This window comes from Dermacentor variabilis, unplaced genomic scaffold, assembly GCF_050947875.1.
Source record: "Dermacentor variabilis isolate Ectoservices unplaced genomic scaffold, ASM5094787v1 scaffold_33, whole genome shotgun sequence".
Classification (NCBI taxonomy): Eukaryota; Metazoa; Arthropoda; class Arachnida; order Ixodida; family Ixodidae; genus Dermacentor; species Dermacentor variabilis.
In genome coordinates, this window is record NW_027460511.1 from 441813 (window position 1) to 469775 (window position 27963).

Consider the following 27963-nt stretch of genomic DNA (forward strand, 5'->3'; position numbering starts at 1 on the left):
AGGCGTGGTGACTACGAGGGCTCTGCGGCGGTATCGCTTGATCTTCCGACAGCGTCATAGACTTCGACTTCAGGTCGATTATTGCACCGTGTTGGTTCAGGAAGTCCATGCCGATAATAACGTCTCGTGAACACTGTTGCAGGATAACGAAGGTGGCAGGGTAAGTCCGGTCATGAATGGTAATTTTTGCCGTGAAGACTCCACTCGGCTCGATGAGGTGTCCTCCAGAGGTCGGAATTAACGGGCTTTCCCATGCACTCTTAACTTTCTTCAATTGGGGTGCGATGGATCCACTCATGACGGAGTAATCGACTCCTGTGTCTACTAAGGCGGTGACTGCGTGGCCGTCGAGAAGCACGTCGATGTCGGTGGTTCCTTGTCTTGCGTTACAGTTAGGCCTTGGCGTCAGATCACGGCGGCGTCGCATTGACTTGTGGTTGGTATGTGGCGTCGTCAGGTGGTCTTTCGTCAGCGTGTTCTTTCCTGCCAGATTTCATCGGGACGGCGGTGTGTCGTCGTTGTTATGTCGTCGCGATAGTCTCTTCGGTGTCTTCGTCGTCGGCGGAGGATCTTCGTCAGTTCGACGAACAGCAACCGCACCTCCATTGGTTGCTGCTTTTAGTGTTCCGGATATGGGCTGACGGACCGGCCCCGGGCTGGGCCAGTGTATGGTCGGCGCTGCGGCGACAGGTAGCAGCCTGGTCGCGAGGGCTCCACTGAGAAGCGGCGAGGTATTCGGCGATGTCACGAGTGCGTTCACCTTCCCTCGGGTGCTGTCCGTTCACGGCGAAGCCTCGCAATTTCAGGTCGCGGTATGGGCATCGGCGGTATGCATGGCCGGCTTCGCCGCAGTGGTATCAGTTCGGGCGGTGGTCGGGCTGGTCGTGCTGGCAGCGGTGGATGACGGAATTGCGGTATTACAGGGCCTTGGCGCGGTCGCGGAGGGGGACCTGGACGGCGTGTGACGGCGGCGTAAATCATCGCTTCAGGCTGGGGCTACGGTAATTGTGGTTGCACCTGAGGAACTACAAGCGATCGGTGCACCTCTTCTTTCGCGATGTCGGCGATCGAAGCCACTTGAAGCTGCGACGATGGCAAGTCCTTGCGCAGTTCTTCGCGCACAATGGCATTGATGGTCTCTCACAGATCGCGCTTGGCCAGTGATTGAATTCCGGCGTAGCTTGTTGGCTTGATGCATCGGTCAAATTGCCGGTTCCGCAATTCCAGTGTCTTCTCGATGCTCGTCGCCTCACGAAGAAACTCGTCGACGGTCTTCGGTGGGCTTCTTACCATTCCGGCGAAAAGTTCCTCCTTTACACGACGCATCAGTAGGCGGACTTTCTTCTCCTCGGACATTTTTGGGTCGGCGTGGCGGAACAGATGGCTCATTTCCTCAGTGAACATAGCGATCGCCTCATTCGGCAGCTGCGCTCTGGCCTCCAGTAGAGCTTGGGCTCCCTGTTTTTGCACGACGCTTGCAAATGTTTGCAGCAAGCCGCTTCGGAAGAGGTCCCACGCAGTCAAGGTGGCTTCTCGATTCTCGAACCACGTCCTGGCGGCGTCCTCCAATGCGAAAGAGACATGTCGTAGCTTGTCGTCAGTTGCCCAGCTATTAAATGTAGCGACCCTCTCATACGTTCCCTGCCAGCTTTCCGTGTCCTCAAATGTGGAACCGCGGAACGTCGGAGGTTCTCTGGGCTCCTGCACCACGATGGGGGACACTGGGGATGCCATTGGGGTTGCCTTGGTCACAATCTTCTTGGTCTTCTCCGGTAGAAGTCCATGCTCCGGGGTTAGCCGTTGAACACGGCTGCTTGCTCGATGGTCCGGGACTACGTTGGTGTTCTCTTTGGGGCCCGGGCTTGTATCACGCCTTGTCGGTGGCATCCGGTACATGAACAAAAAGCACCTTCATCAGATATCACGTGGTGGTGACGTTGAAGAACACAGTAGCAATACTCTGAAGGACAAAACTAAATTTTACTGGGCGAACCTGTGCCCACAAAAGCAGGCTACACTTATAGCACAACGATAGCGGCGAACACGGTTGGCGATCGTCGAAAATCTGATCAGCGGGTCCAGCGCGTCGGCTTTTATACTGCAGTCATCGAATGTTCCAGACTAATCGTTAGGACCCGCGTGCCTTCCACAAAATTCTACACCATTCGCGTCACGCGATGAAATCAGATAACACAAGGTTCGGCCACAACAGACAGCGGATAGAAACATCGATAACTTTCCAGAAACTTCGGATACATGCAGGCGCGTCCCGCGCTGTGCGATCAGATTTGTTTGGCGGCGAAACCTGGTCGCCCGATAAGTATAAGTACACGTTTCAATATGTTATGGCACTCTTTGGCCATGGCTGTCCCTTCCGCCAATAAACGACATACATCAGCCGAAGAATTAGGCACTGTTTTGGTAAAAAACGGAAGGCGCGAACTACGCATATTCTTATGGCATTAGTCTACAGAAGGCACAAACAAAGCCGCGTTCGTTTGAATGTAGTTCCACGATTATGCCACAATTAAAAACTCCCGCAAAGAACGGGTAAACTTAGACAAGAAACTCCGGTACGAAAGCGTTAATTATTGAGCAGTGTGCTGAAGACAATCGACATCTGGCCGCTAAAGGATCGATACGACGATACATGGTCCTTGGAAGCGCGCATTCGCTCCTCCGTAGCTATTGGCGCCGTTAAGGTAATCTGCTGCAATTCTGCATTGTAGAGTTAGAGCACACCATTGTACATAGTGAACGTGATGGATTGGCTTTCATTATCTTGGAACTCCAGATTCGAAAGCTACTGTCCGCTCTCCCCATCATAGATACCAGCTCACTCCATGTCGCTCCCATACCCCGAACCACCACCTGCACTGGCGTACCGCGGCAGCGCGACACCTTTATATTTAGCAGTGCATGCTACAAGTACGCGAAGGATTGGATGGTCGGGTATGGCCGAGTAAGTTCTTATAACAAGCCGGACGACCACGTCAAGCACACGGATATCCTATTTCACCTGACTGACCTGTCTAACCTCTCGTTCAGGAATCTAGAAGCCGACCGCATTTACTGGTCGGCTTTCTCTCAACTATGACAGGTACTGAGCCGACACGCCATACACCGGCTTTGCGCGGAATAGTATTTGGGTAGTCAATCTTTACGCATTTCCGAGAGGTTTACAAACTATATCCTAAATCTGCTCTGTCTTTGTCAACGCGTCAACTAAAAGAAATTGTCGAAGCGGGCGAAATAAAGCACACAATTAGAGAAACGTCAGACCATACGTTCTACGCGGTTGCTGTTAGCAACGCCCAGATGACCGTCTGCTTTATTCAACTTTGCCAGAATAAGTGTTAGCTGTGCAAAGAGGATGCATGAACATCCCTTGCAGCTCATGATAACACACACCTTCCCTCCTTGGACTTTTGTGAAGACGCCACTGACCATACGGTTTTATTCCTACAAATACAAAAATTTCTCCACGAAGATGTTCCGCGTCAAGTCTCTTTTCCATCGCGCAACTTAACCGGTGGCAAACATGGTGATCCCAGTCACCCACGCACTAAGACCTACCCTTTTATAGCTGCCTATCGCTGCACCACTCCCTTAAGCTGCCACTGTTGCCCGACCACGCGGAACCACTGTTTCTGGCACGTTCGGGACCACTGGGATTATTTGCACCTCGTCACCGTCTTCACGTCCGGTTCCTCATGCTTATTTCTCCCCCACCCCTCCTGTACTTAGCCAATTTCATACATTGATAAGTTTGCCATATGCTTACGACAGGAATACATAATGTGAACACGAACACACACAAATCCGTACATGTCTTCCCGGTTTATGTCCGTACGTTGTTTTATCTTGATTTAATACATTGGGACATTAGTTTCACTAAATTGCAGGCGCCGGCTTTCTTTCGTGCAAGTAAGATTGTATACATACGGCATATTTTCACTGTCATTTGCCTGCAAGCTTGATCACTTTGCGGCACCTGCATTCTAATTCTTCTTCACTCTTTGAAATTGCACACCAAATGAATGCCCTGAAATTTTTGCACGTCCCAGAAATTTGGGCATTTCAACTTCGGCTAACTGCCAAACACCATGGTAGCGGTACAGAGTAGGTCAGTGGGCTACGTTTTTACAACATGCTGATGAAAAAGCCAGCCCAAGTTTCAAGAACTTTTAACTACCAACGTTGAGGGAAGGCACCCTTTTATACTAGGCGTGTTTACGGCACTTAGTTGTGAAGTCTTTCGAGCACTGCAGCAGAATTTCGGTCCGGATACAAACACTGCTATACCCTAGAAGGGAAGTTGCGCATAAGTTATTACAAGGGTACACTCATTTAAGGTTAACAAACAAAGGCTGTTGAAAATTTTGAGACCTTGTGGAATGGTATTTTTAAAAATACTGCCCAATAACTTAGGCTGCTATATTGTAGCAAAATTCGACAAATGGCTGCAGGGTGATTGTTACAAATGATATGCTATGAGTGGTCAAAAGTAAATCGCTATCCCTATTTCAACCCTATATTCCATGGTTGTTTGCGTTACAGTTTTACTATAGTCAAACGAAACCAATCCTAAAACTCTCCTATTTACTTTTCAGGAAGGCTGCAAATGCAGTGAAAGAGCCGTAAGTAAATTTGATACTACCTCACCCTTAATGCCGTGCTATTCTATTTTACTATGAACGACAAGATGTCTATATCCAGCTGTAAAGAGGACACTTGTTTTATTCACAGATTTGATGTTACCTTGCTTGTCCTTATGTTAGTCATTCACACATAAAGCATAATATTCTTCCTCGAGTTGTCATGAGTTCGACTGGAAATTCTAAAAATATGAGGCCTTTGCCATTCAACGTTTACTAAAGAGTTGATTAGTAAGCAAACCTGTGAGCCCTCCCCGATATGTATCAGTACAATATTTGTATTGCGACAAGAAATGGTGGTAATGAAATGAAAAATATATATTGTCCCTAGTATGCTTCAAATTAACCATTTATTCACCTTTTTGCTGCATTGGTTTCGTTTGCTGCTTTGGTTTTGCTGCTCCGCCATTGCGTCGCTTGCTGTCTCAGTGGAATTATTTATTTATATACATAACGCGTAAGCCGGCCTTTTGGCACCTAAGACAGGGATTGGTCTCAACAGAAGAAGTTACTTCCGAAAATGAATCTGGATTAAAGAAGTCACAATGCGCATGAAACATCAATGTGAATGCAGGATATTGGGCAATAAACACAACTAACATCGCCCACAAGCAAAACAAACTTTATAACTATTTCAAGGAAACAATCATTTGGCCACCAGCAAACAAATACAAATATTACAAAGAATTGAGACAACAAAATGATTGCATTTGGCTTTGCCGCAACATGCATTCATCTACGGCAGTTGCGAAATGCAAAAATAAAAGACAGGAAAACATGATAATGCAAAATCAGGTGGTGCATAAAAAATACGCAGAACTATGTCAGAGGGAAGTGAGTTAAAAGGACAAGACAAGAGCGCAATATAACGAACATTAGGTGTCATGTACGAAATTGGTGACGGTACAGCCGTTAAAAAAGTTTCTACAGGTTAAGAACACGGGAGGTGCTTTGGAAGCTTGTTCTTTTGATGCGAAACATCTCGGAAAGCAAAATAATATTGCTAGGTGACAGTTTAACTACACGGCACTGCTACTACTAGAAAGAGGTTTGCGTGCTTAACCTAGCAACAATCTAGTTTTAAAAAATGAATCGCGCACATCTTATGGCTAACGATGAATCAAAAAAGTCATGAGTCGCCTATCCAATGCATCATGGTACACGTCCCAAACACTTCTACCAACAAGATAGATGCGCGTTTTAGGAGGTATAATAGGGCCCGCCAGTTGCAAGAAGAACGGCCATATTGTTACGCGAACGAAAAATTAAGAACTCCAGACCATTTACAAAATACATTTGCAAAGAATAATTGAGCGCTGGCCAGTTCAGCCGACAGCTCGGGAGCCAGAAGGCATTCGTCGTCTTCGTCGGGGCGCCCGCTTGCATCGTCCACAAGAAATACTGTATATGCGTGTGTCATTATCCCCGCCAGCAGAAGCACCATCCCGGTAGGTCTAACTATTGCCAATAACAGGGGAGTAATACGCTTTGAGGCGCGCGACATGCAAAACGTCAGTGGAATACGGGGCAGATGAAGGACTGCTACTCACTGGGTAGACGTCCTACGTAATTGAAGTCACAGCACGCAGCGCACGGTATGGGCCTGTCTACCGGGACAGAAGTTTTTCTAACCAGCCAAAGGGACGAGTCGGGGACCACAGGAGTACCGACGATCTAGGCGAAAAGTGCACGCCTATGTGTTGGCGATCGTACAAACGCCGACGCTTCTCTTGGTAGGTGAAGAGGTGAGCGCGGACAATTACGCATGCTTGGGCTGCCCTGGTGATGGCGTCAAGTGCATGCTCGCTGGTCTCTGCTGCGGCTAATGGGAGGGATGCGTCGAGTGGCAATGTGGGTTCTCGGCCGAACAACAAAAATAACGGGGAATAATCGGCAGTGACGTGACGCAAATTATTCGCAAAACTGAATTAGGGTAGGGCAAGTTCCCAATCTATATGGTCGGACGACACATACTTTGCAATCATGTCTGTTAGGCTACGATTCAGTGCTCCGTGAGACCATTGGTCTGTGGATTGTAAGATGTAGTCCGCTTGTGTTTGTTGAGCAGGACTGCAGGATGTCGGCGATGAATTTAGAAAGAAAGCAGTTTCTATGTAGCACCATGCTGCAGAATGACGTTGCGTAAAAGAAAATCTGCGATATCTGTGGCACAGCTTGTTGGAAGTGCTCTGGTGATGGCGTAGCCGACAGGTCGGGAGCCAGAAAGCGTTCGTCGTCTTCGTTGGTGCGCCCGCTTGCATCATCCGCAAGAAATACGGATTATGCGAGGATTATAATCCCCGGCAGAAGCACCATCCCGGTAGGTCTAAATATTGCAGATAACAGGGGAGTAATACAGTTTGATGCGCGTGGCATGCCCAACGTCAGTGGAATACGGGGCAGATGAGGGACTGCTACTCAGCGTGTGGTGTAATCTGTCGCCACAGCAACCTACTTGTTTTCAGACGTGGATAGAGGCAAATGGCCAAGTAAGTCCAAGCCAACGCGAAAGAACGGCTCCGAAGGAATGTCGATCAGTTGAAAGCACGCGGCCGGGAGCGTCGATGGTGTTTTTTGGCGGTGGCATGCCTTGGGGTAGAGAGGCCGAAAATTACGACGGGGAGGCATGAGCGCTTATCGCCGACGGTCACGACGGAGTGGGGCACAGTGATATTGCACATCAAAACGACATGAGGAACAGATTTACCAACTTAATCACCATCGTGCACAGGAAAAATTCAAGAAATCGACGAAAGTCAAGGCTTTAGGCGGCAAGCGGACAAAGGCAGTCTTACTAAAGTTGTTCGGCAGTTCGGCACGGACAAGCGCGAGTAGAGGAAGTTCGAGGCATAGGGTCCCGGCAGAACGCCCGATCGAAGCTGAATGCGCCGTAAGAAAGTCGAGTCCGAGCATTAGGTCATGGGGACAATTGGTCAGCACTGTAGAAAGAACCGGACGGTGGCGGTCGGCGATACATATACGGGAAGTACACATTCCATTGACGTTAACAGTGCTGCCATCGGCCACGTGTACGGCTCTAGTAGAAGGAGGCATGAGAACCTTCCTCAGTCGACGACAGAGGTTGCGCCTCATTATGGATACCTGGGCTCCAGTATCTATTAATGCCGTCAAAAGAACACCGTCGATGTGAACATCAAGCAAGTTGTGGTTCGTTGGGAGGGTCAATGGAGGGTTCCGATACGACGAAGATAATGCAGCACTACCCTCAGGAGCTGCATGGTCTAGTTTTCCGTCCGGTAAGGTCCCTACATGGTCGGCGACAAATAGCGGCGTGGCTGGGGCCAAGGGGACCGACGGCGCTGAGGTGACGGCGAGCGAGCAGGACGACTCTCATCGACGCATACATCATAGGTAAGAGGCATACGGCGATGCGAGTAATGGCCCGCGTCGACATATGGGTGAGAAGACGGAGAAACGTAGCTCGAGTACGGTAACGTCCAGGAGGTGGGGCAGTGGCGAGCGACATGGCCAATGTGCAGGCAACGGAAGCAAATGGGCTTGCCGTCCGGAATTCTCCACTCGGTAGGGTTGCGGTATCTGGGAGGGTAATACAGATCGCTGTGAGGTGTCGCCCTCGGCAACCGTCGGGCGTCAAGTAGGGAGATGGAGCAGGCAGCAGGAAAAACTAGGTTGCCAAATTCTTGCCGCGCAACTGCTGAAAGAGAGGTCGCAGGGTCTGGTTGGTCAGTAGTGGGGTAAAGTGGGCGTGGATTGAACGGCGCAAGACCTGTAGCCTCGAATTCGCGGAAAATAATACATGTGACCTGGTCATTTAGGGCAGGTAAACGGTATGGTAGGCGCAAGACGACGTTGTAGCCGCGTTATGGAGCCGGGAGAACTGTGATTTGACGTAGCGGCTTTTGGCGAGCTCAAAGCGGCGGCATTCCTTGACAGTGACGTTGTTGGTGGACACATTCTTGAAGACGAACAAGTTTAACGCGTCCTCCGCGATCCCTTTGAGTACATGGTGGACTTTGTCAACCTGAGCCATTTTCTCGCCGACTTTCCAGCAAGGAGGGAGCGCGTCTTGTATGTACGAGACATACGATTCCGTAGACGACTGAACTTGGGTAGAAAGCTTTCTTCTAGCAGCCAGCTGTCGACCGGTGGGATTTCCAAAGAGGTCACTGAGCTTCTCCTTGAAAGCATCGCAACTAGTGATCTCGTCCTCGTGTGTTTGGAACCAGACACGAGGTGTTCCGCCCAAGAAGACTAGGACATTCACTAGCTTAATGGTAGGACTCCAGTGGTTGTTTCGGCTAAAACGCTCGTACAGGCTGAGCCAGTCCTCAACGTCGACATTATCTTGGCCGGTGAACATGCCAGAATCGCGGGGAGTGGTAAGCATGAAGAAGGTTGTTGGCGGGGTTGCAGGAGTAGAAGCAGACAAGGTGACGTGACCGGGAGCCATGGCGGAAAGCAGGACGGTGCGGACGCTGCGCAGCTCCATCGTTGGGCCCTCCACCAAAATTATTGACATAAAAATTGAAATAGCGCCAACACATACACACTTTGTCCATGCATGTGTGCATGGCGCTGTTAGAATTTTTATGTGAAGTATGCACCAACTCCCCAAGAAATAAGTTTTAATGACTCCACGAAAATGTTACGCGAATGAAGCATTAAGAACTGGAGACTGCAGAGTATATTTACAAAGGATAACTGCAGCTAAGGCCAGTTCAGCCGACAGCTCGAGAGCCAGAGGGCGTTCGTCGTCTTCGTCACCACTCCCGCTTGCATCCTCCACAAGAAGCACGCAATATGCATGAATCAATATCAACAAAGTCAGATTGAAGAGGTATCATGAAAAGGGACGCTTACAAACCTATCGCTCACTAAAACAACAATTCAGGCGTCGTTCTACGGCTCAATCTTGAACTTTCTTTGAACCACATCGAATAGTCTCTATTTGCTTTTCGCGTGTCTCTCTAAATGTATTTTAAAGAAGTTCTCCCCATTACTGATGCAAATACCATGCAATAAAGAATCGCGAGTGCGTTTCCTAATAATACGAGTACCGGACCTCGGTTGTAGACGTTCTTTGTTCGAATCCCGTTGTTCAACAATCTTGATTATGTTTACTTATTGAAATTTGTATCTACTGAGATATATCCAAACCATCATCGTTGCACTGACGCAGATGGCGATAATTTCCCTGAGGTGTTCATGAAATTGATTTCACAGTAGAATACAACAGGCTGGCAAGGTCTGGTTCGTCTTCCTGAAATTTCTTAACTAGAGCTGCATCCAACTCCAGTATACGCTTGCAGACATTCCCGGTTACCTTATTTGGCATACTACGGAAGATTAATCCTACGTCCAATGGCACAAATATGACCTCCCAGATGACGCCTATTTATTCTTAGGAAGCACTTGCACGGATGGTGTGTCACCTGAGGAGTGATTAGGTTACCTTGTTTAGTATCCCCGACAGCTGAACTAGGACTGAATAGGAAAATACCTCCAACGGACAGAAACCTCCACGTGTGTATAGATTCAAGATTGATTAAAAATTGACAGCCTATACACTCTAAACTGCGTAGATGAAATCGGCGTAAGTCTTTTAGAGAATCCCTTTAGGCGTGGAGACGTTTCTTAACTCCGATTTTTTCCTAATCTTCCTCCGAATAATAGAGGCAATATTGGGCTACTTTTTCCAGCTTTTAATGGAGCTACAATCTATGCTCCGTCACTGAGATATCATGTTTGATAGCACCTACGTATATGTCACTTATCATTTTTCTGACACCTTCTTTGTGTCACAAAGCTGACTGTTATATAGTTTCGGTATGTTTGTTTCGATTTCTTACAATTCCCCTCTGAACAGAAATACGAGAGCATGGATTCTTGCCTTCCTAACTTTTGATGGTGTGCTCATAAAAACAAATTATTAAAAGGCCACATTTTGCATCTTTCAGGATCGAAAAAGAAAGGATGATAAGAGGGTACGTAACGTATTTACTTTTTCAAGATTCTTCCTCTCTCCACTTGAAAGATAAACAGTTGGAACGCAAAGCAACGTGTACGTTACATCGATGAAAACGTCTTCCTGATTGAGTTGAGGGGAAAACGTGAGGCATGACGCATATAAATTATTGCCTGAGACGCGGCGGACCCTCAACGTCTGATCGACGTCGACTGGAGGTTGAGACACCATTCAAGATTTTTATGCGGCATTTATCACTTCGGTTCGCAATTTCTTCAGGCGCTGCATTACAGCCTGAAGCGGAACGAGTGATTGTCGGCGCTAGTCACATTCCAATGTGCTTCCCAATGTAATGACGTTTCCCCGGCGTGAGGGCGGTCCACAGCTCCTCGATGGCATGAAGGCGGCGTCTCTGCGTATGACCATCTCTGACGTCACTCGTTGCGTGGCGACATTGGTAGGAGCATTGGAGTTGAAAGAGCACGAGCTTTGCCATTGTGCCACATTTTTATCTGCACTATCTCAGGCAAAGCGCTTGAAAGACGCTAGAAACACAGGTGCATGATACGTAAAAGCACGGGTAATTCACTCCAATGAAATTGCCTTTTAAAATAGGCGGTACATATAAAAGTTGACGCTATAATTTCAACAATATAACTGAAGAATGTGGCCGTGCTAACCATGAAGTAAAAAGGCTGAGAAAATCTAATAAATCTTTTATTGACGAGACCCAAAACTGCTATATATAACTATCAACATCGTCACCCTACTTTATGTCCGCTGAAAGACGAAGGCCTCTCCCTGCAAATCTACCATTACCGGTCCTGCGCCAACCCATTCCAACTAGCGCCCGCGAATTTCCTAATTTCATCACCTCACCTGGACTTTTCGCGTACTCGACTACACTTGCCTTCTCTTGGCAGCCATTCTGTAACCCTTATGGTCCACCAATTATCTAAACTACCCATTACATGACTTAGAGAGCTCCGATTTTTTTTATCCTGCTGTTTTTCTCCACATCGCTTTCTTTATGTGTGTTAACGTTACGCCTAACATTCGTCGTTCCATAGCTCTTTGCGCGGTCCTTAACTTATTTTTGAGCTTCTTTTTGAGTCGGCAAGTTTCTGCCCCATATGTAACGTCAGGTAGAATACACTGATTGTACAGCTCCTTTTTTCAAAGATAATTGCAAGCTTCCAATCATAGTTTCACCTTGTCTGTCATATGCGCTCCAACACATTTCTTTTCTGTAAATTTTATTCACATGATCAGGGTCCTCTGTGAGTAATTTACATAAGTAAAGTACTTCTACACAGACTATAGAGGCTGACTGATGATCCTGAAATGTCGTTCCCTTGCCTGACAAATTATGATTACCTTTGTCTTGTGCACAATAATCTTCAACCCCGCTCTTACACTCTCTCTGTTAAGGCCCTCAACCATTTGTTCTAACTCATCCCCAGTGTTCCTAAACAGTACAATTTCATGTAGAAATCAGTAGTTACTGAGGTATTAACCGTTGATCCTCACTCCTAAGTCTTTCCACTTTAATACCTTGAATACTTCCAAGCACGCAGTCAATAGCATTGGAGAGATTCGGTCTCCATGTCTGATCGCCTTCTTTATAGGTATCTTGCTACTTTCCTTGTGGAGAATTAAGGTAGCTGTGGAATCTCTGTAGATATTTTCTAACATATACATAAGCGACCTGCACTCCTTGATTACGTAATGCCTCTATGACTGCTGGTATCTCTACTGAATCAAATGCCTTTTCGTAATCCATAAAAGCCATATAAAGAGGCTGATTGTACTCCGCGGAATTCTCGATTGCCTGATTTCATACTGCGCCTATATTTTACTGCTTCCTCAGTCTTTTGCACGTTATATATTCTAACATCCCGCATTTTCTCTTTGTTGATCAGTTTTGACAGTTACGTGAGTTCTGTCTCATTTTTTGAGTTGGACACTTTCAACCTTTGTCGTTTCTTTATTAGGCCATTTGTTACTTGGGAGAGCTTACCTCCTCCCTGCCTTGGTTCTTTACCTCCCCCATCAATTGCTGCCTCTGAAGCCACCCTAGATACGGTTTCGTTCGTTACATATGCGTCATCTTCATGTCTGTGTTCCAAGGCAGCATATTTGTTTGCAAGTACCAGCCTAGATTGTACTGTTTTTACCCTCACTGCATCTAGGTTGGCGTGTTTCTTTTTGACCAATTTTATTCTTTCGCTCTTCGAATTGAGGTGAGTCCTAGACTTCACCGTTGCATGGATACCGCACGTTACGCTAACACTTATACATCTTGCACTATGCTGTGATCGACTGGAGGTAAGAAATATATTTCTTGCTTCTCCAGTAGAGCTTTTCAAGGTCCACTTTCTCTTTCTCTACTTCCTGAATAGGGTGTTCGTTATTCAGAGCATATTCTTTTCCGCAATTTCTACCAACATCTCTCCTCAAGTATTCCTAGAATTGATGCCATATTTGTCAACTACTTGTTCATAAACGCACTTCTTGCCTATTTTTGCATTGAAGTCGACCATGACTGCAGTATACTAAGTCCGCACTTCTCTCGTCACTAATTCAATATCTTCATAAAACTACTTTATTTCATCATTATCATGACTAGCGCTTTAGGCCTAGGCTTTTTCTAGCTTTATTGTAGATATCCTATATAGATTTAATACTTCTACTGCTACCCTCTAATTAATTGTGTTGAATTTGTAAATGTTGCCCGCTATGTCCCTATGGATTAGGATATCTACCCCGGATTGCTTCTTATTTGGAAGTCCTCTATTGGAGAGGATGGGACCATTATTCAGCAGTTTGTAAGCCTCACCAGTGCTACCCTCACTAAAGCGAATAATATCCCACACAATGACTGATAGCTATCGAGAGTCCTCCTGAGCTTCCTGCAAACTGCTATTCGCATCGAAAATACATCTTCATGGGCCGATTTCTGTAAAATTCCGTAATGAAAGCCCGAATTGGTCTGCTTTTACCCTAACTGCGTCTAGGTTGGCCTATTTTTTCTTGACAAATTTTACTAACGACGACTGCGTAGAAATACTAAATATCAGCGGCATACCTGCACAGATTGGGCACACATCTTAATATAACCGATGCGGAAATGCACCTCGAAAAGCCAGCATCCTTGGCTTGCCCTGGCTAAGAGCGTTGACCGATAGGAGCCACAGCCATACTCGTTTGCCGATTTGAGGTTTGTATTGACTAAGAGAGGAACGGGAGCATGTGGAGCCGACCGCGCAGAAATTGTCACGTAGGGTTGAACGTGGTGAAAACTTTTGCACCGGCGGTGGCCGCAGACGCCTGGCGAAACGTCGCCGAAGCAAGGTAACTTTTTCACAAGAAGTGTTTGTTTGGTTTATGGCTCTAGACAATCTTGTAACAATGTTGATTTCCCGAACGAACATTCTCGTGAGCTCTTACAGCTACTAAGATTTACAACTTGATCTGAGCAGCAGCCGGCGGAACAAACCTGTGTGGCTATATACTGGTGCAGTGACGCATAATTCGTCCATCCGCCACAATGACTAGCAAAGGCATTGCTCATAGAGAAGCACAGAGTGGCGAGGATCACCACAGCAAAAACAACATAGAAATCGCAATGTGCTGCGCTGCAGGATGACAAAGCTCTATGGTCGGTAGAGTGGTACAGTGGTACCTAGCAAATCACGAAGAACCCCCGAGAGTTGCGCGACTATTTGGGGCTCCGAGAATAGGAACGCAGAGACGGGGAATCAGTCCTCCAGCCTGACTTTAATGCTTCATGAACAAAGCTGGAAAGCGTGTGGTACCGTTTCCGACGCCACCATCCGATCATCAAAGAAGCTTCGAGCAAAATCTGCGGTTCTCACGTACAGTTGCCCGCAATGTCGATTGAGTAGACCTCGTTAAATGAGAACTATATCTGCGCACCTAAGCACAGATACCCCCAGAATGGAGCGGGAGAAACAGCCGCGGCGATAACTATTCTTCATCAGACAACCACCTCGCCGATATTGACATAGAGGAAAGCATAAGGCCAAAGAGGCATTGAAAGAACTTTCCGGCTGGACAAATACACTGAACTTCAGTTAGCCATAGGGAGTTATTACGCATTGAAGATTCAGCTGGAAATCGCCATCGTAAATCACGGCACTGCCACGCGTGCGCGAACTGATATTGGCGTAATGACACATGAGAGCGGTCACATGAGGGTTAGGAAATATACAAAAGTTTTTGGTGAAGCATTCATGAAATTTTCATGAGACGGTAAAGCAACACTACGGATCGAGCCAGCTGTTTGTTCGCTCGTTCCTTAAGAGGCTTCAAACTAATACTAAAGGCCGTTGTGCTTGCGGTAGTTGCCGAATGGGTGGCACATCTATCGAAGCTTTCTCACGTGCGAGCAACATTGGGACTATCCGGCGACAAAAACAGCCGCCCTCGAGGAGCTAAGACTTTTCTAATCGGAATACCAAAGCTCGATTTACGGCCAGCCTATATACATCTACCCCCAATGCATTTGCCACGTCCATTGGTAAAATGTAGAGTGGTCCCAGAGGTAGTGAAATACTGGGCCTTCCCACGGTGGAGGGGGTGCAGTGTTCAAGCAGTGATAAGATATGCTTATTATTAATAGTAAATACAATAAATACAATAACTAAATAAAATGTCCATGTATTTCGCGTATTTGTGCGTCCACAATTAGAAAGGGTAGCGTGGGTCGATCCCGCAGATAACGGGCCAGCCCTCGGCGGAGCTGAAGTAGCCTGCAAGCCCTGTGCCTTTTTTAATAACGACAAATAATAAAAATGACTGGCATAAATTAATAAATCAAGATGCATTCTTTCAAGCCGATGGATATACTGGAAGTGTTTGTGAATAGCACATGGACTGACGAGCAGCAGGCATTGTCATGTTCGCAATGGTCAAAATGTATGTACAAATATACACCATTGACATGCAAGAGGGCAGTGCCACTTACATTGGGAATTTTTATGTCGTACAGAAGAAAGACGGAGTTGCGAGATCCACTGAATATATATCTACAGACCCACGCTATTGGGATATGGGGAAGCTCATGGCCACGCACTTTGCATGGGTTAGAGGTGATGCCACTACCCTTGTGATCAATGTTGCAAATTTTGATGTGCACATTTCAAGAACAGAGAAGAAATAGCACACTCAATGTGAGCTAGAGGAGTTTCGTTTGAAGTGCCGCATCAAGGAAAGTAACTTCTCGAAAACAGTCGTTTATCGGTTTAACTTTGGCCAACATTGTGCCTAAGGTTGTAACCGGAGTATAAATGTACAGCACAATAATGGAAATCTATCATCAATAGCATTACCCGATGAAAATAAGCAAACGTGCCCTTGTGTAACCATTTGTGAGGCACTGCAGCTTCGCAGGTCAGCCACCCCCACAGAGTGAAATGGCTCCTGAATTCTTTAACTTGGGAATGTATTTGCCATTCACCTATATAGCTATCTCAAATGATATGGAGAACCATGAGAGGCGTTCACTTTTAAGGAGCTTCTGGAAATGGTACCAACTTATTCACAAACGCTCCTCTACTCGAAGCTGTTTCTGCACCTGACTTAACAGAGCATAGCTCTGCCCCCTCACCGAGCAAGACACTACATTTCTCAACTATATCTCGGCAATGTGAACCAATTGCATTGCCTATTTCATTCGACGGCTGGCACTGCCACCATAGTTCGTTCGTTTAGGTGCAATTTTGAGTGGAGGAGCGTTCTAAGTAAGGCACTAGTGGCAGGACATCTGAAGGGACGCCTATTGGAAAGAGATGACAAGTGTCTAAAGCTTTGCGAAAGTGAGAAGTTGTTCCATGCCACCTAGTGGCATCGTGGTTTCGGCATGCAAAGCCCCACAAAACCACAACATACCTAGTCAGGGTAACGTGACGTGCGGAAGAAGGAGCGTAGGCCGTCGACCAGGGGCTGGCAGCACACCCGGACCATTCATTGTTTGCGGTGTAGAAGGATGAAGAACCTCCCTTGCTGGATGGCGCTATTAGCATTGAAACAAAGCGGCGACAGCTAAAAAATTAGAGCGACAAGATTGCCTGATTGGACTCGTCTCCCTAGAAGGCTTTTTTTAATCACCCAAAGTTACAAAGCTAGGGATCAGCGTGTGGTCACATCGTCCCTGTGGTTGACGCGGTCGACAGTACAAGGGTGTGTATCATGGATCTCTGAGAAAACGTGGTGCCAACTGGGCAGGCTGTGCCTAGCTTCAGCGCTTGACAGCGGTGATGGTAAACCTTGCGTTTCCGGTGTTGTCTGCGTGCGATGCAGAACACGCCGCTAAGATAGTCTATGCTATGAAAAATATACTCGCCTGCACTGTCAGCCCCATTTCCGCAAATACTTGGCGGGAGCTGTAGCATTCGCGGTAACCCTGTGGTTGACGTGATTGACAGTACAAGCGCGGGTGCCATGGTGCTGCGGGAGAATGTAGAGCGAGATGAGGAAGCTGTGTCTAGCTTCAGCTGTGCGCAGCGGTGATGGCAAACCTGTTTCTGCTGCTGTCCGCATATGATACAGAATACATCCGCGCTGATAGTCTCCGCTCTGACAAATATGCACCCTCACGCAGTCATCCCGATTTTAGCAAATACTTGACGGGAGCTTTATTACTGGCGTCCAGTAAAGGGAACCTTATCGAAGCTGTCTGTAGAGTCGAGACCGAAGAGAGACAAAACGGAAGAAAATACAGTAAACTTAGCCAGTGTAAGTACCTGCTGGCTACCTTGTGCTAGGGAACAGTGTCAAGGGAATAAACGGTGCAAGGAGGAAAAAAAATAAAGTCCAATAAATTCACACAATACGGTGAAGCTGCACCCCACAACTTTCAAAGTAAGCAATACAAATCAGAAACCCTTAACAACTTGAGCAGAGTTCTTAATGCTGGGAGCACCAAGAGACGTCAGGACCAGCGCCCTAGAAATTTTTACTTAGGCCCAAAATTACAGACAGTCCTAGGCAGCAGTCGGTTACAGTTGACATAAAGGCCAATCCCGAAAATTGATTCCGACACAAGATTTGGTATTGCAGAAAGACTCCATAGGTCATTGGCCCCACGTATACCCACAGGCAGCCCACCATTTTATGCGACTGGCAATTGTCCCCAAAAGACGAAAGCAAATGCACTGTCAGCGCGAGGCAATGCGAGGAATGCAGTCGCACCTTTCCCGTACGTAGAACAGAGGCATTGCCCGTCAAGCTCACACTGGAGCAGTAGCCGCTCGGTTTGGAGGACCATAGGCTCACGTAGGCTCACGCATGTGAGCAGCGTTGTGCGTTTCTAGACTGCAGTTGAATTTCCTTGTTTCTTTTTTTGCGCGTGTGGGCAAAGCTATGAAAACGTTGATTGCCGTATATGTGTGGAGTGTCGTTTATGTGCCGCAAAACAACGAAATTATCATGGAATCGTGCGCGTTGCAATAAGACCGTCCTGTTTTACCTTCAGATTCGTACAAATTACGACTGAAACTACCTGAAGCCTTCCGTCAATTCTGTCGTGAGCGGCGTACTCCTGAACAAATGTTTATTTCTTTTTCTTTCGTGATGGCAATGCCCCTTGAATATGTTTCCTTTTTTATTATACATGTACATCTGTTCTCACAGTGCAAATTTGCTGCGTGAACGGCGTATGCACGGATCTTTCATGCAGCTCTATGTTTTTAAATTTTTTGCATTAACTTATGGTATTTTAATATGCACTATTGATGTTTAATTTGAAGTAATGTTTTACTGTTTGCTGTGCTTATTGGTGTTCTTATGTGTTCTTGGTTTTAAAGAGCTGTATATTGACGCCTCTTCTTTTGAAATTTAGAACTATTTTCTGAAAGAAACCCCATTATCCTCTTTAAAGATTCGGTAACCGCGGGTATTTGAAATAAATACAGAAATAAAAAGCTTCATTATCTTATCCTTTACTTGTGATTGGTATATTTGCAAATCATGCATTGCCATGAATGAAGCGTTATTTTCGGGGCGCCTAGTTAAGTTCATGCAGCTGCAGTTTATCATTCAAAGCATTGATTTCTTTCTTAGGGAAGAGTTGGTTGACTTCCAAGTGAGTGACATAAAGGGGCTGAAGAGTGTTATTATCAAGACCATAGACGGCAGTAAGATATCAATATCTTTTTACTTTATTCCTTCAAGAATACCAAATAAGAATGATGTTGAAACATGTATGCGATTTAAAACGCACCGCGGAGTGTTTATATCACATCAATATATATGTTACGTGGGCTTTCGCAAAATTAAAAAAAAAATATTCTGAGTTTGTTTATCAGTGAAGCCAATTGCATGACATTTGCAGTTGTCTTGGCTAGCGCAGAATATGCATGAAATTTTCGTTAACAGGTTAACTTTTACAAATAAACAACTATCCATCATTTACTGAACTGTAAAATCAATATTCCAGAACGCGATACATAATAATAGTACCGCTCAATGCAGTTAAATTCTTGTAGTGATCACGTTCTATTAATTTGGTCAACAAAATTTTTCGTCAGCTCAACAATCTCCACCAAGTATAACAAGATTTCAATTGACAATACTTGAATCAGCGATATTGCTTGCGGCAGTCATTTAATAGGGCGATGTCTGCTTCACTATCTCGCAGCAAGCCTAACGCACAAAAGGAGACTGAAAGTGGGTGCAAGATCAGGATGCGCCTACCCCCTCTCCTTGTTATGCGTAGGCCAAAACATCAATCACGCGCAGTGTACTGCTCTCAAAAACCATCAAATGAGTGTTAGAATGGTTCCAGGAGAGCCTAATTCAAAAAGGTCCACTGCTCACACCGTGTGACGGAAATTTTTGAAATGCAAAAGGCTTGCGCCGTGATGGTGTGTGAACTCTTGACTCCTGTGCAAACATTTCAACTGCGAGAATGTTATATTTAGAAGAAAACTTGAAGGTATAGATACGAATTTCTGCAGACAGTCGTAGTAAGCGACGACGCTCTGATTTACGAATATGCTATCGAGCTGAATTCGCAACGGAAGAATTGTAAGAATGAAGTTGATCAAATGTAAAGAAATTTGCGGGAGAGCAAATCAATCGTTCTTTAGAATCGTGCATAACAAAATCAAACCTCTAGATCAAACTTTTAATCAGGTTTTACACATTGAGGCCCGCAAGGGTCTGAAATACTCAGTGAGTAGCGTGGGACCACATTTATTGAATGAGCGCTGCTGGATTCTACGCCAATATAGCCAATAGAATGGCTCTGCGCACTCTACTTGATTCATCACTGTTCTGCAGCGCGCTACCTTCGCTACTAGGTTGATTTTATCACGAAAACATTTTCTTCTTTCCCAATTGTCAACTGGTGCTCTCGGGTCGTCGCATTGGTGATGTGCCTAAAATTGAAAAGGAAACGACAGTACTGCTAAAGCGGTTAAAAAAATTTCAATGATGTTTTCAACAACGGAAAACGAAATGGACCATGGGGAATTTGTCTAACAGGCAATATATTGACATTATTATTGACATTGTCGTCAATATATTGACGACATTGGTGTAAGAAGGTTTGTAATATAATTTTCTATGCGTAATACGCGGAATTCGGGATAACGTAATACATTTTTGAGACGACATGTACCGCAAAAAAATTGCGTAGTGTTTCCTTCTGCAACACTTGCTTTGATGCAGATCACTTCATCAAATTACAGTGTTATGCAATCGTTTGTTCTGCCAAACATAGAATTATATATAGCAAAGGTATGCCACTTGGGAATTTGTGAAAGTTCATATCGTTTATATTTGACGTGGTTATAACGTGCATTCAGTGTTCGCTGCTATTTATTTGTTTGCCGAACCACGTGCTGGTCGTAAAGTTTATCACTTCATGGTGAGCTCAGAGCAGCAAAACACACTGAAGTATGGAGTTCCAGAATAATTAGACGTTCTTACGCATTTGCCTGCGAACCTCGTTAGGCCATTGTAATTAATGCGCGAAGAGGACGATGAGACGAGCACAAAGATAACCGAGATTAGTCACAGTCAATACGTACAAACTTTCACAGCTCTCAGTAATTCTATAAAGACATCCGCTACGCTATTATGTTCCGGCTCTTTGGGAGCAGAGGTCAATATTTCTCATCACTGAATACATTTGATACATGCCGCGATAAACACAATTCAGATGCAGCAGCAAAAAGCTTTTGTGAGAGAGTCGTCGAAAACCTGAATCACCCTTTGTGGAAGTCAGACAGCCATTCAAGCCTGAGTGAAAACGGTGCGTCCTATATTTTACCCATTGTATTTTGGCGAAAGCTCAATTATGCTGCATGTTCCACCAGGAGACAATGGCTCAAAGCAGAACAATCTTCTGCGCACCTCCTTCGCAAATGGCACCTTAACATGTGCAGAATATTTTTTGTAGGAGGGTTAAACAACTTTACATGTTTCCCATAATGCTATGGATCCGTTGTTTTTGAATATTGTTTCGGTTAGATCACACAATACGAATACAGCTTACAAGAGACTTGTTGAACTACTACTTAATGAAGTTTTAAAGTGCCGCAACTGTACATTCTGTACAGATGGTTATATTCTGTGTAAATTGAAAACACCTCTTGACTCTAACAAGTATTTTTTTTTTGCATTTTATTGCTAGTTGAGCCAACAGAAGATACACCTAAGGAGTTTCCTTACACTTATCTTGTGTTGACGGCTGATAACGATTGTCTACTTGTTTCATATGGTATGACAAATAATGGTAAGAGTTTTGCCCATTCTACAAGCACGGCCGAGGTGAATGTTTTGTAGCCCACAAATGAGCGAGAAAATGCATTTTCTCGCGGATCGAGTGCCATCTTACTGTTTATTGGACGGCGTGGCCCATATTTCGCTACTTCTTTTACGCTAAGGTCTTTTCTGCATGGAAGGTAATTGTCCTCTTTTCGGGCACTTTAGCTGCTATTTGGACACAGCGCAAGTGTTTTGAGAGAGATAATCAGCAAAATGACACTCCATGAAAATGAGTATTATTTGCAAAAAAAAAACATTGTTGCGCAAGGATGAAAGAAGAGAGGAAGAAGGTCGCGGGACGCTGGCTGCTTCGTGTTGTTGGTCCTCACACATCTTAACTACTCCGACTCATTATATATATATATATATATATATATATATATATATATATATATATATATATTGCCACCTGGTGTTTTGAGCCAGCGAACATTCAGCATTGCGTGCCCAGGAAAACGGCGAAGAAGACGACGAAGTCGAAGATCCCGCGCCAGCTGGAGCACCGTCGCTCTTTGCTTGGCATTTTTCGTGTCTGGCTGATCGTACTGTCACTTACTCTTGTGTTAGCGCGTGACAAACAGGTGGAGGTGCTGGGTAATCTAATCTATGCACCACACCCCTCCGAGCAGCAGGAGCTCCAGCCCTATGCCGGTGGTTACGCCTGTACACCGCGCCAGCAGTAGGATCCGTGGACAAGCGCCTGAGTTTCCGAGGCCGTCACCATGGAACAGACGCTTCGGCAGCGGGCACCATCGTACGAACGCCAAGTGAACGCTGCCTCACCTACGGACTTCTTCGGAGCTCTCGAGGGCCACGTCGCTTTCTTTCGAGAGATCATTGGTTCCGTAATCCACGAAGAACTCCAGAAGCTGTCGGTACCCTCAAAGCCGGCGCTCAACTCTTTGTCCAGCGTTCTCCGTGATGAAGTCCAGCAAGCGCTAAGAGAACCACCCTTCAACACAGAAGCTCGACCGCTAAGAACTGACAGCTCCCGTATGTCGTATGCGCAAGCTTTGAGGCAACCTGCCCCACCTCCCTCCCCGCTTCGCATCGTGTGCCCGGCCATGCTACAGCCCGTCCAAGTGGCCTCGTATTACCAGGACCACCGACAGGCCCAAGGAAATCAGACGTGTGGCGGGCATCTGATCGCCGTCTCCTTTGCTTTCACTGTGGCGAAGCTGGGCACGTCTACCGACAGTGCTCCTATCCAGAGCTCGGACTACGCGGATTTTCAGCAAACTCGCCGCGGCCTTGGTTCGGCGAGCGTCCTCCCGAAATTGAACAATACGTTGCCCTGCAGTGCGGATCCCCATCAACTCGACACCAGTCACGCTCCCCTTCGCCGCGGCAGTTTTCTCCGACTCGCCGTACGTATTCGAGCGTGGTGTGGCGTCGGTCGCCCAGGCCGCGCCGGGAAAACTAACCACAGCGGCCTTCGGGGGTGAGGCCGCTCAGTCTGGACGTGCTCAAGGACCCTCACTGACGCGTGCGCGGACCGACGATTCATCGACGAGGACAGTACCTGCTGATTACAGAAAAAGAATTTCCTTGGACATTCCTGTACTGCTCGATGGTCGTGAATTGACTGCTTTAGTGGACACTGGAGCGGATTATTCTATAATCAGCGAAAAGCTGTCCACCCTTCTAAAGAAAGTGACGACGCCTTGGAATCAAACGCCAGTTCGTAGAGCTGGCGGGCACATCGTCACCCCATCGGCATGTGCACGGCAAGAATACAGATTCGCGGCTCTACGTTTGCTGCCAGCTTGCGCATTCTCCCTCAGTGTTCTCGAAACCTAATCATCGGCATGGACTTTCTCAGGGAGCACGGAGCTATCATCAACATTCGACAACGCCTCGTCACTTTCTCGACCAAGAGCGCCGCAGCGACGGCCAGCACCATCCACCCTCGAGCACCTCTTCGTGTCATCGACGACGCTGTCACGTTACCACCACGTGCAAGTGTCGTGGTTCAGGTGGCATGTGACAGACTCTTACACGGTGAAGCGGTCGCAGGAAGCAATCGCTCTCTCCTGCATTGTCAAGGTGTTTGCGTAGCAAGAAGCCTTATTGATCTCCATGATGGCCACTGTGAGGTACTTGTCACGAACTTGAGCTAGGAACACCCGCACCGTTTCCCCTGTACTGTCACCGCCTACGCCGACCCGATCGCCGATGTCACTGAGTGTTTTGTTTTCGAGGCAATCGACAATGCTGAACAATCTGTACGCAACGTCGACATTAGTCCAACGCTTGCTGAAGAGAACAAACAACACCTACGCGAGCTCTTGCTCGAGTTCCACTCTTGTTTTGCACGGTCGTCGAAAATACGTCAAACGTCGATTACAAAACACCGTATCATCGCCTATGACGACTTGTCCCTCATACGGCAACAGCCTTATCGTGTTTCGCCGACAGAACGACATGCGATTCAAACGCAGGTGAAGGAAATGCTTCAAGACGGCGTAATACAGCCTTCATGCAGTCCCTGGTCCTCACTAGTCGTTCTCATTAAAAAGAAAGATGGCACGCTTCGGTTTTGTGTTGACTACCAGAAGCTAAACAACGTCACAAAGAAAGACGTGTACCCGTTGCCTCGTGTCGACGATTCTCTGGATAGACTGAGGCGCGCGAAGTATTTCTGCTCTATCGATCTCAAAAGTGGCTACTGGAAAATTGAAGTAGATGACCGGGACCACAAGAAAACTGCGTTTGTGACTCCGGACGGCCTTTACGAAGTTAGAGTACTCCCTTTCGGCCTCTGCTCCGCGCCAGCCACATTCCAGCGAATGATGGATACAGTTCTCGCTGACCTCAAATGAAAAAGCTACCTCGTCTATCTCGACGATGTCGTTATCTTTTCGGAGACTTTTGACGAGCGCCTTCGACGCCTTCGGAATGTACTCGAAGCCATTCGATCGGCTGACCTTACACTCAAGCCAGAGAAATGCCATTTTGGTTACGAGGAACTGAAGTTCCTTGATCACGTCGTGAGCGCGGCAGGTGTTCGGCCCGATCCTGAGAAGACGGGTGCCGTAGCTGCTTTTCCCACTCCAACCGACAAGAAAAGTGTCCGATGGTTTTTGGGCTTGTGTGCCTATTATCCACGCTTCATTGAAAATTTTTCGAAGATTTCAGAGCCGCTATTTCGCCTTACGCGCGACGACACGCCATTCCTCTGGACTGATGAACAACAGACTGCCTTTGCGGAGCTACAACGTCGATTGTCTTCTCCTCCCGTGCTCGGTCATTTTGATAAGGATGCTGACACAGAAGTACGCACTGACGCCAGCAATATCGGTCTCGGAGCTATCCTGGTACAACGGCAAGACGGAACTGAACGAGTTATCGCCTACGCGAGCCGCACTCTGTCACGGGCAGAGTCCAATTATTCCACCACAGAGAAGCAGTGCCTCGCGGTTATTTGGGCTACTACAAAGTTTAGGCAGTATCTCTACGGGCGGCCATTTAAAGTTCTGACCGATCATCACGCTTTGTGCTGGTTGACCAACCTCCGAGACCCTTCTGGACGATTGGCACGTTGGAGTCTGCGACTCCAGGAATTTGACATCACCATCGTATACAAGTCCGGTAGGAAACATGAAGATGCTGACACGTTATCAAGAGCACCTGTTGAATCTCAGAATCCTGACGAGGAAGACGATTGCACCTTCCTGGGAGCCCTCAGTCGACCGGACCTGCTCGCTAAACAACGATCGGACGCTGAGTTAAGGCCCATCATTGATCACTTAGAAGGCGACATCGCGCCCATTCCTCGCCCTCTTTCGCGACGGTCGTCGCCATTTTACCTTCGAGAGGGCATCTCATACAAAAGAAACACAGGTGCCGGCGACAAGCCACATCTTCTAGTAGTGCCTCAAGCCCTTTGCGACGACATCATATTAGCCGGCCACGACGAGCCGACATCTGCTCACGTGGGTTACTCAAGGTCTCTGGGCAGGGTACGGCAGCAGTACTACTGGCCTAGACTAACTGCTTGCGTCAAACACTACGTGAAAGGATGCCGTGAATGCCAGCGCCGAAAGTCACCACCCTTCAAGCCTGCAGGCCTTCTACGACCCATCGACCCTCCGCGTACGCTGTTTGATCAAGTTGAAATGGACCTTCTTGGACCATTTCTCTTGTCTTCCTCCGGCAATAAGTGGATAATTGTCGCAACTGATTACTTGACGCGTTACGCTGAGACGAAGGCACTACCACGCGGGACAGCATCTGAAGTTGCCCAGTTTTTTATGCATCACATTGTGCTTCGGCATGGCGCACCATCATTAATCATCACTGACCGAAGGACGGCATTTATGGCGAAGCTTCTGGACGACATCTTGAAGTTGAGTTACACGAGTCATCGAAAGACCACTGCATACCACCCTCAGACTAACGGCTTGGCAGAAAGACTAAACAAAACACTGGCAGACATGCTCTCTATGTACGTCGATGTGCAGCACAAAACGTGGGACGAAATCATGCCGTACGTAACGTTTGCGTACAACACTGCCACCCAGGAAACTACACGATTTACGCCGTTTCTCCTCGTTTATGTTAGAGATGTTCAAACTATGCTAGACGCCATGATTCCATATGAAGACATCGATCAGCTCGACCAGTTAGCTCCTGACGTCGAGGAGTACATTCAGCGTGCCGAGGAAGCACGTCAGCTGGCCCGTGTCCACATACGACAGCAGCAGTGTACAGATGCCATAAGGTACAATCTTCACCATCGACAAGTTACCTATGAGCCTGGGGACCAAGTATGGGTTTGGACCCCCATTAGACGGCGAGGCCTCAGCGAGAAACTCCTGAGCAAGTACTTCGGACCATACACAGTACTGAGGCGTGTAAACGACGTGAACAATGAAGTGGTTCCAGACGGAGACCTACCATCGCCCAAGCGCCGTTTACCATGCGCAGAGACTGTAAATGTCGTCCACCTCAAGCCGTATTTTGCACGGTGATGTTGAGTCTACTGGTGAAACAAACTTTTGTTTTTTGCTGTCGTCGCGTCGTCCTCCAAAGAACTGTGGAGTGTTTTTTCTTTTTATGTTCCCGACGACAGAACCCATTTTTTTGCCTCGTGTGCATGCCCGTCTGTGTGCTAGCGCGTTCCACCCCCCCCCCTTTTTTTATGTCTTACCTGATGTGCGTACTTTCCGTGTACGTCTTGTGTTTGAGCATCGAGTCTATGCTTCATAGGGAGGGGGGATAATGCCACCTGGTGTTTTGAGCCAGCGAACATTCAGCATTGCGTGCCCAGCAAAACGGCGAAGACGACGAAGTCGAAGACACCGCGCCAGCTGGAGAACCGTCCCTCAGTGCTTGGCATTTTCCGTCTCTGGCTGATCGTACTGTCACTTACTCTTGTGTTAGCACGTGACAATATTGTAAATACAACCTTCTATACTCCCCACATCCCAGTAACATATTGAGGAGAGGTGCGGGGCACCACGCCTGGAAACGGAGCTCCGCAGTGGACGTCGCATCACCGTCCACATCATGAACTACCGTGAGCGCTTAGGATCAACGTCGTTGCCGCCTCCAACGTCACAATCGCCCGCTACGTCGCTGTCCCCTTTGGTTGTGGTTGTGAAACCCAAGGATCCCTGAACTTTCTGCGGGACCGACGGCGCCGACGTTGAAGAGTGGGTGGCCATGTACGAACGCGTGAGTGGAATGAACAGACGGGACCCTACGATTATGCTAGTTAAGCTGCTGTTCGACCTAAGAGGCACGGAAAAGTTTTGGTGTGAAAACCACGAAGAGGAGCTAACTTGCTGGGACGGATGCAAAAACAAATTTACAGATTTGTTTGGCAAACCAACGGGCCGTAAAATTCCCGCAAAGCAGGAACTGACCTCCCGTCCCCAATCCCCCAAGCAGCACTATGTCTCGTATACCCAGGACGTGCTGGCACTTTCTCGTAAAGCCGATCACGACATGACAGAAGCTGAGAAGGTCGGGCACGTGCTCACGGGCATTGCAGACCACGCGTTTAATCTGCTAATGTGCAAAAGCTGCTCTACAGTTGATGTAATCATTAAAAAGTGCCGACAATCCGAGCAGGCCAAAAGCCGACGCGTCTTGTAACCATTCGCCAGGTTTCCCCATACTGCCGCAACGCCGACGTGTGAAGATCAACCCGCACAACCGCATGCGTCGCCATCAGAGTACGTAGTGTGAATCGTTCGACTTGAACTAGACGGAATGGCGCCCGCACCATTCTGTTGACGTAGCCCTCATGCTACCACATTTGCAATTCCCCTCGTACAAGCCATCGTTCGCCAGGAACTTGAAAACATTGGTTTACATTCTGTGTGGGCTGTCGCCAATACCAGAGCTAACGAACACCCTTATAGAATTTTCGCTCCGCCCCGTCGCTTCTCTCCGCGTTATCGCAACCCGACTGAGTGGAGAACTGCGGAGGACCAGCCGATATGTTTCACTTGTCGCCGCATTGACTAAGTCGCCCGATACTGTCGCAACTCGTGGCCCTTTCCAACCTCTCACGCCAACCTGAGCCGTTTTGTGCAAAAGCCCACAATGTTT

At 47.2% G+C, this 27963-nt stretch overlaps 1 protein-coding gene across 2 annotated transcripts in view; it reads left to right on the forward strand.

Annotated features, from left to right (window-relative positions):
- The window catches only part of LOC142569018 (uncharacterized), a 104227-nt gene that overhangs the window by 46242 nt on the left and 30022 nt on the right, over positions 1-27963 (forward strand). For both annotated transcript variants that reach the window (XM_075678542.1, XM_075678543.1), the window contains exons 5-8: positions 4614-4640; positions 10598-10624; positions 18691-18764; positions 21269-21370. In XM_075678542.1, coding sequence (XP_075534657.1) covers positions 4614-4640; positions 10598-10624; positions 18691-18764; positions 21269-21370 — 230 coding nt within the window. The remainder of the gene's footprint in view (positions 1-4613; positions 4641-10597; positions 10625-18690; positions 18765-21268; positions 21371-27963) is intronic.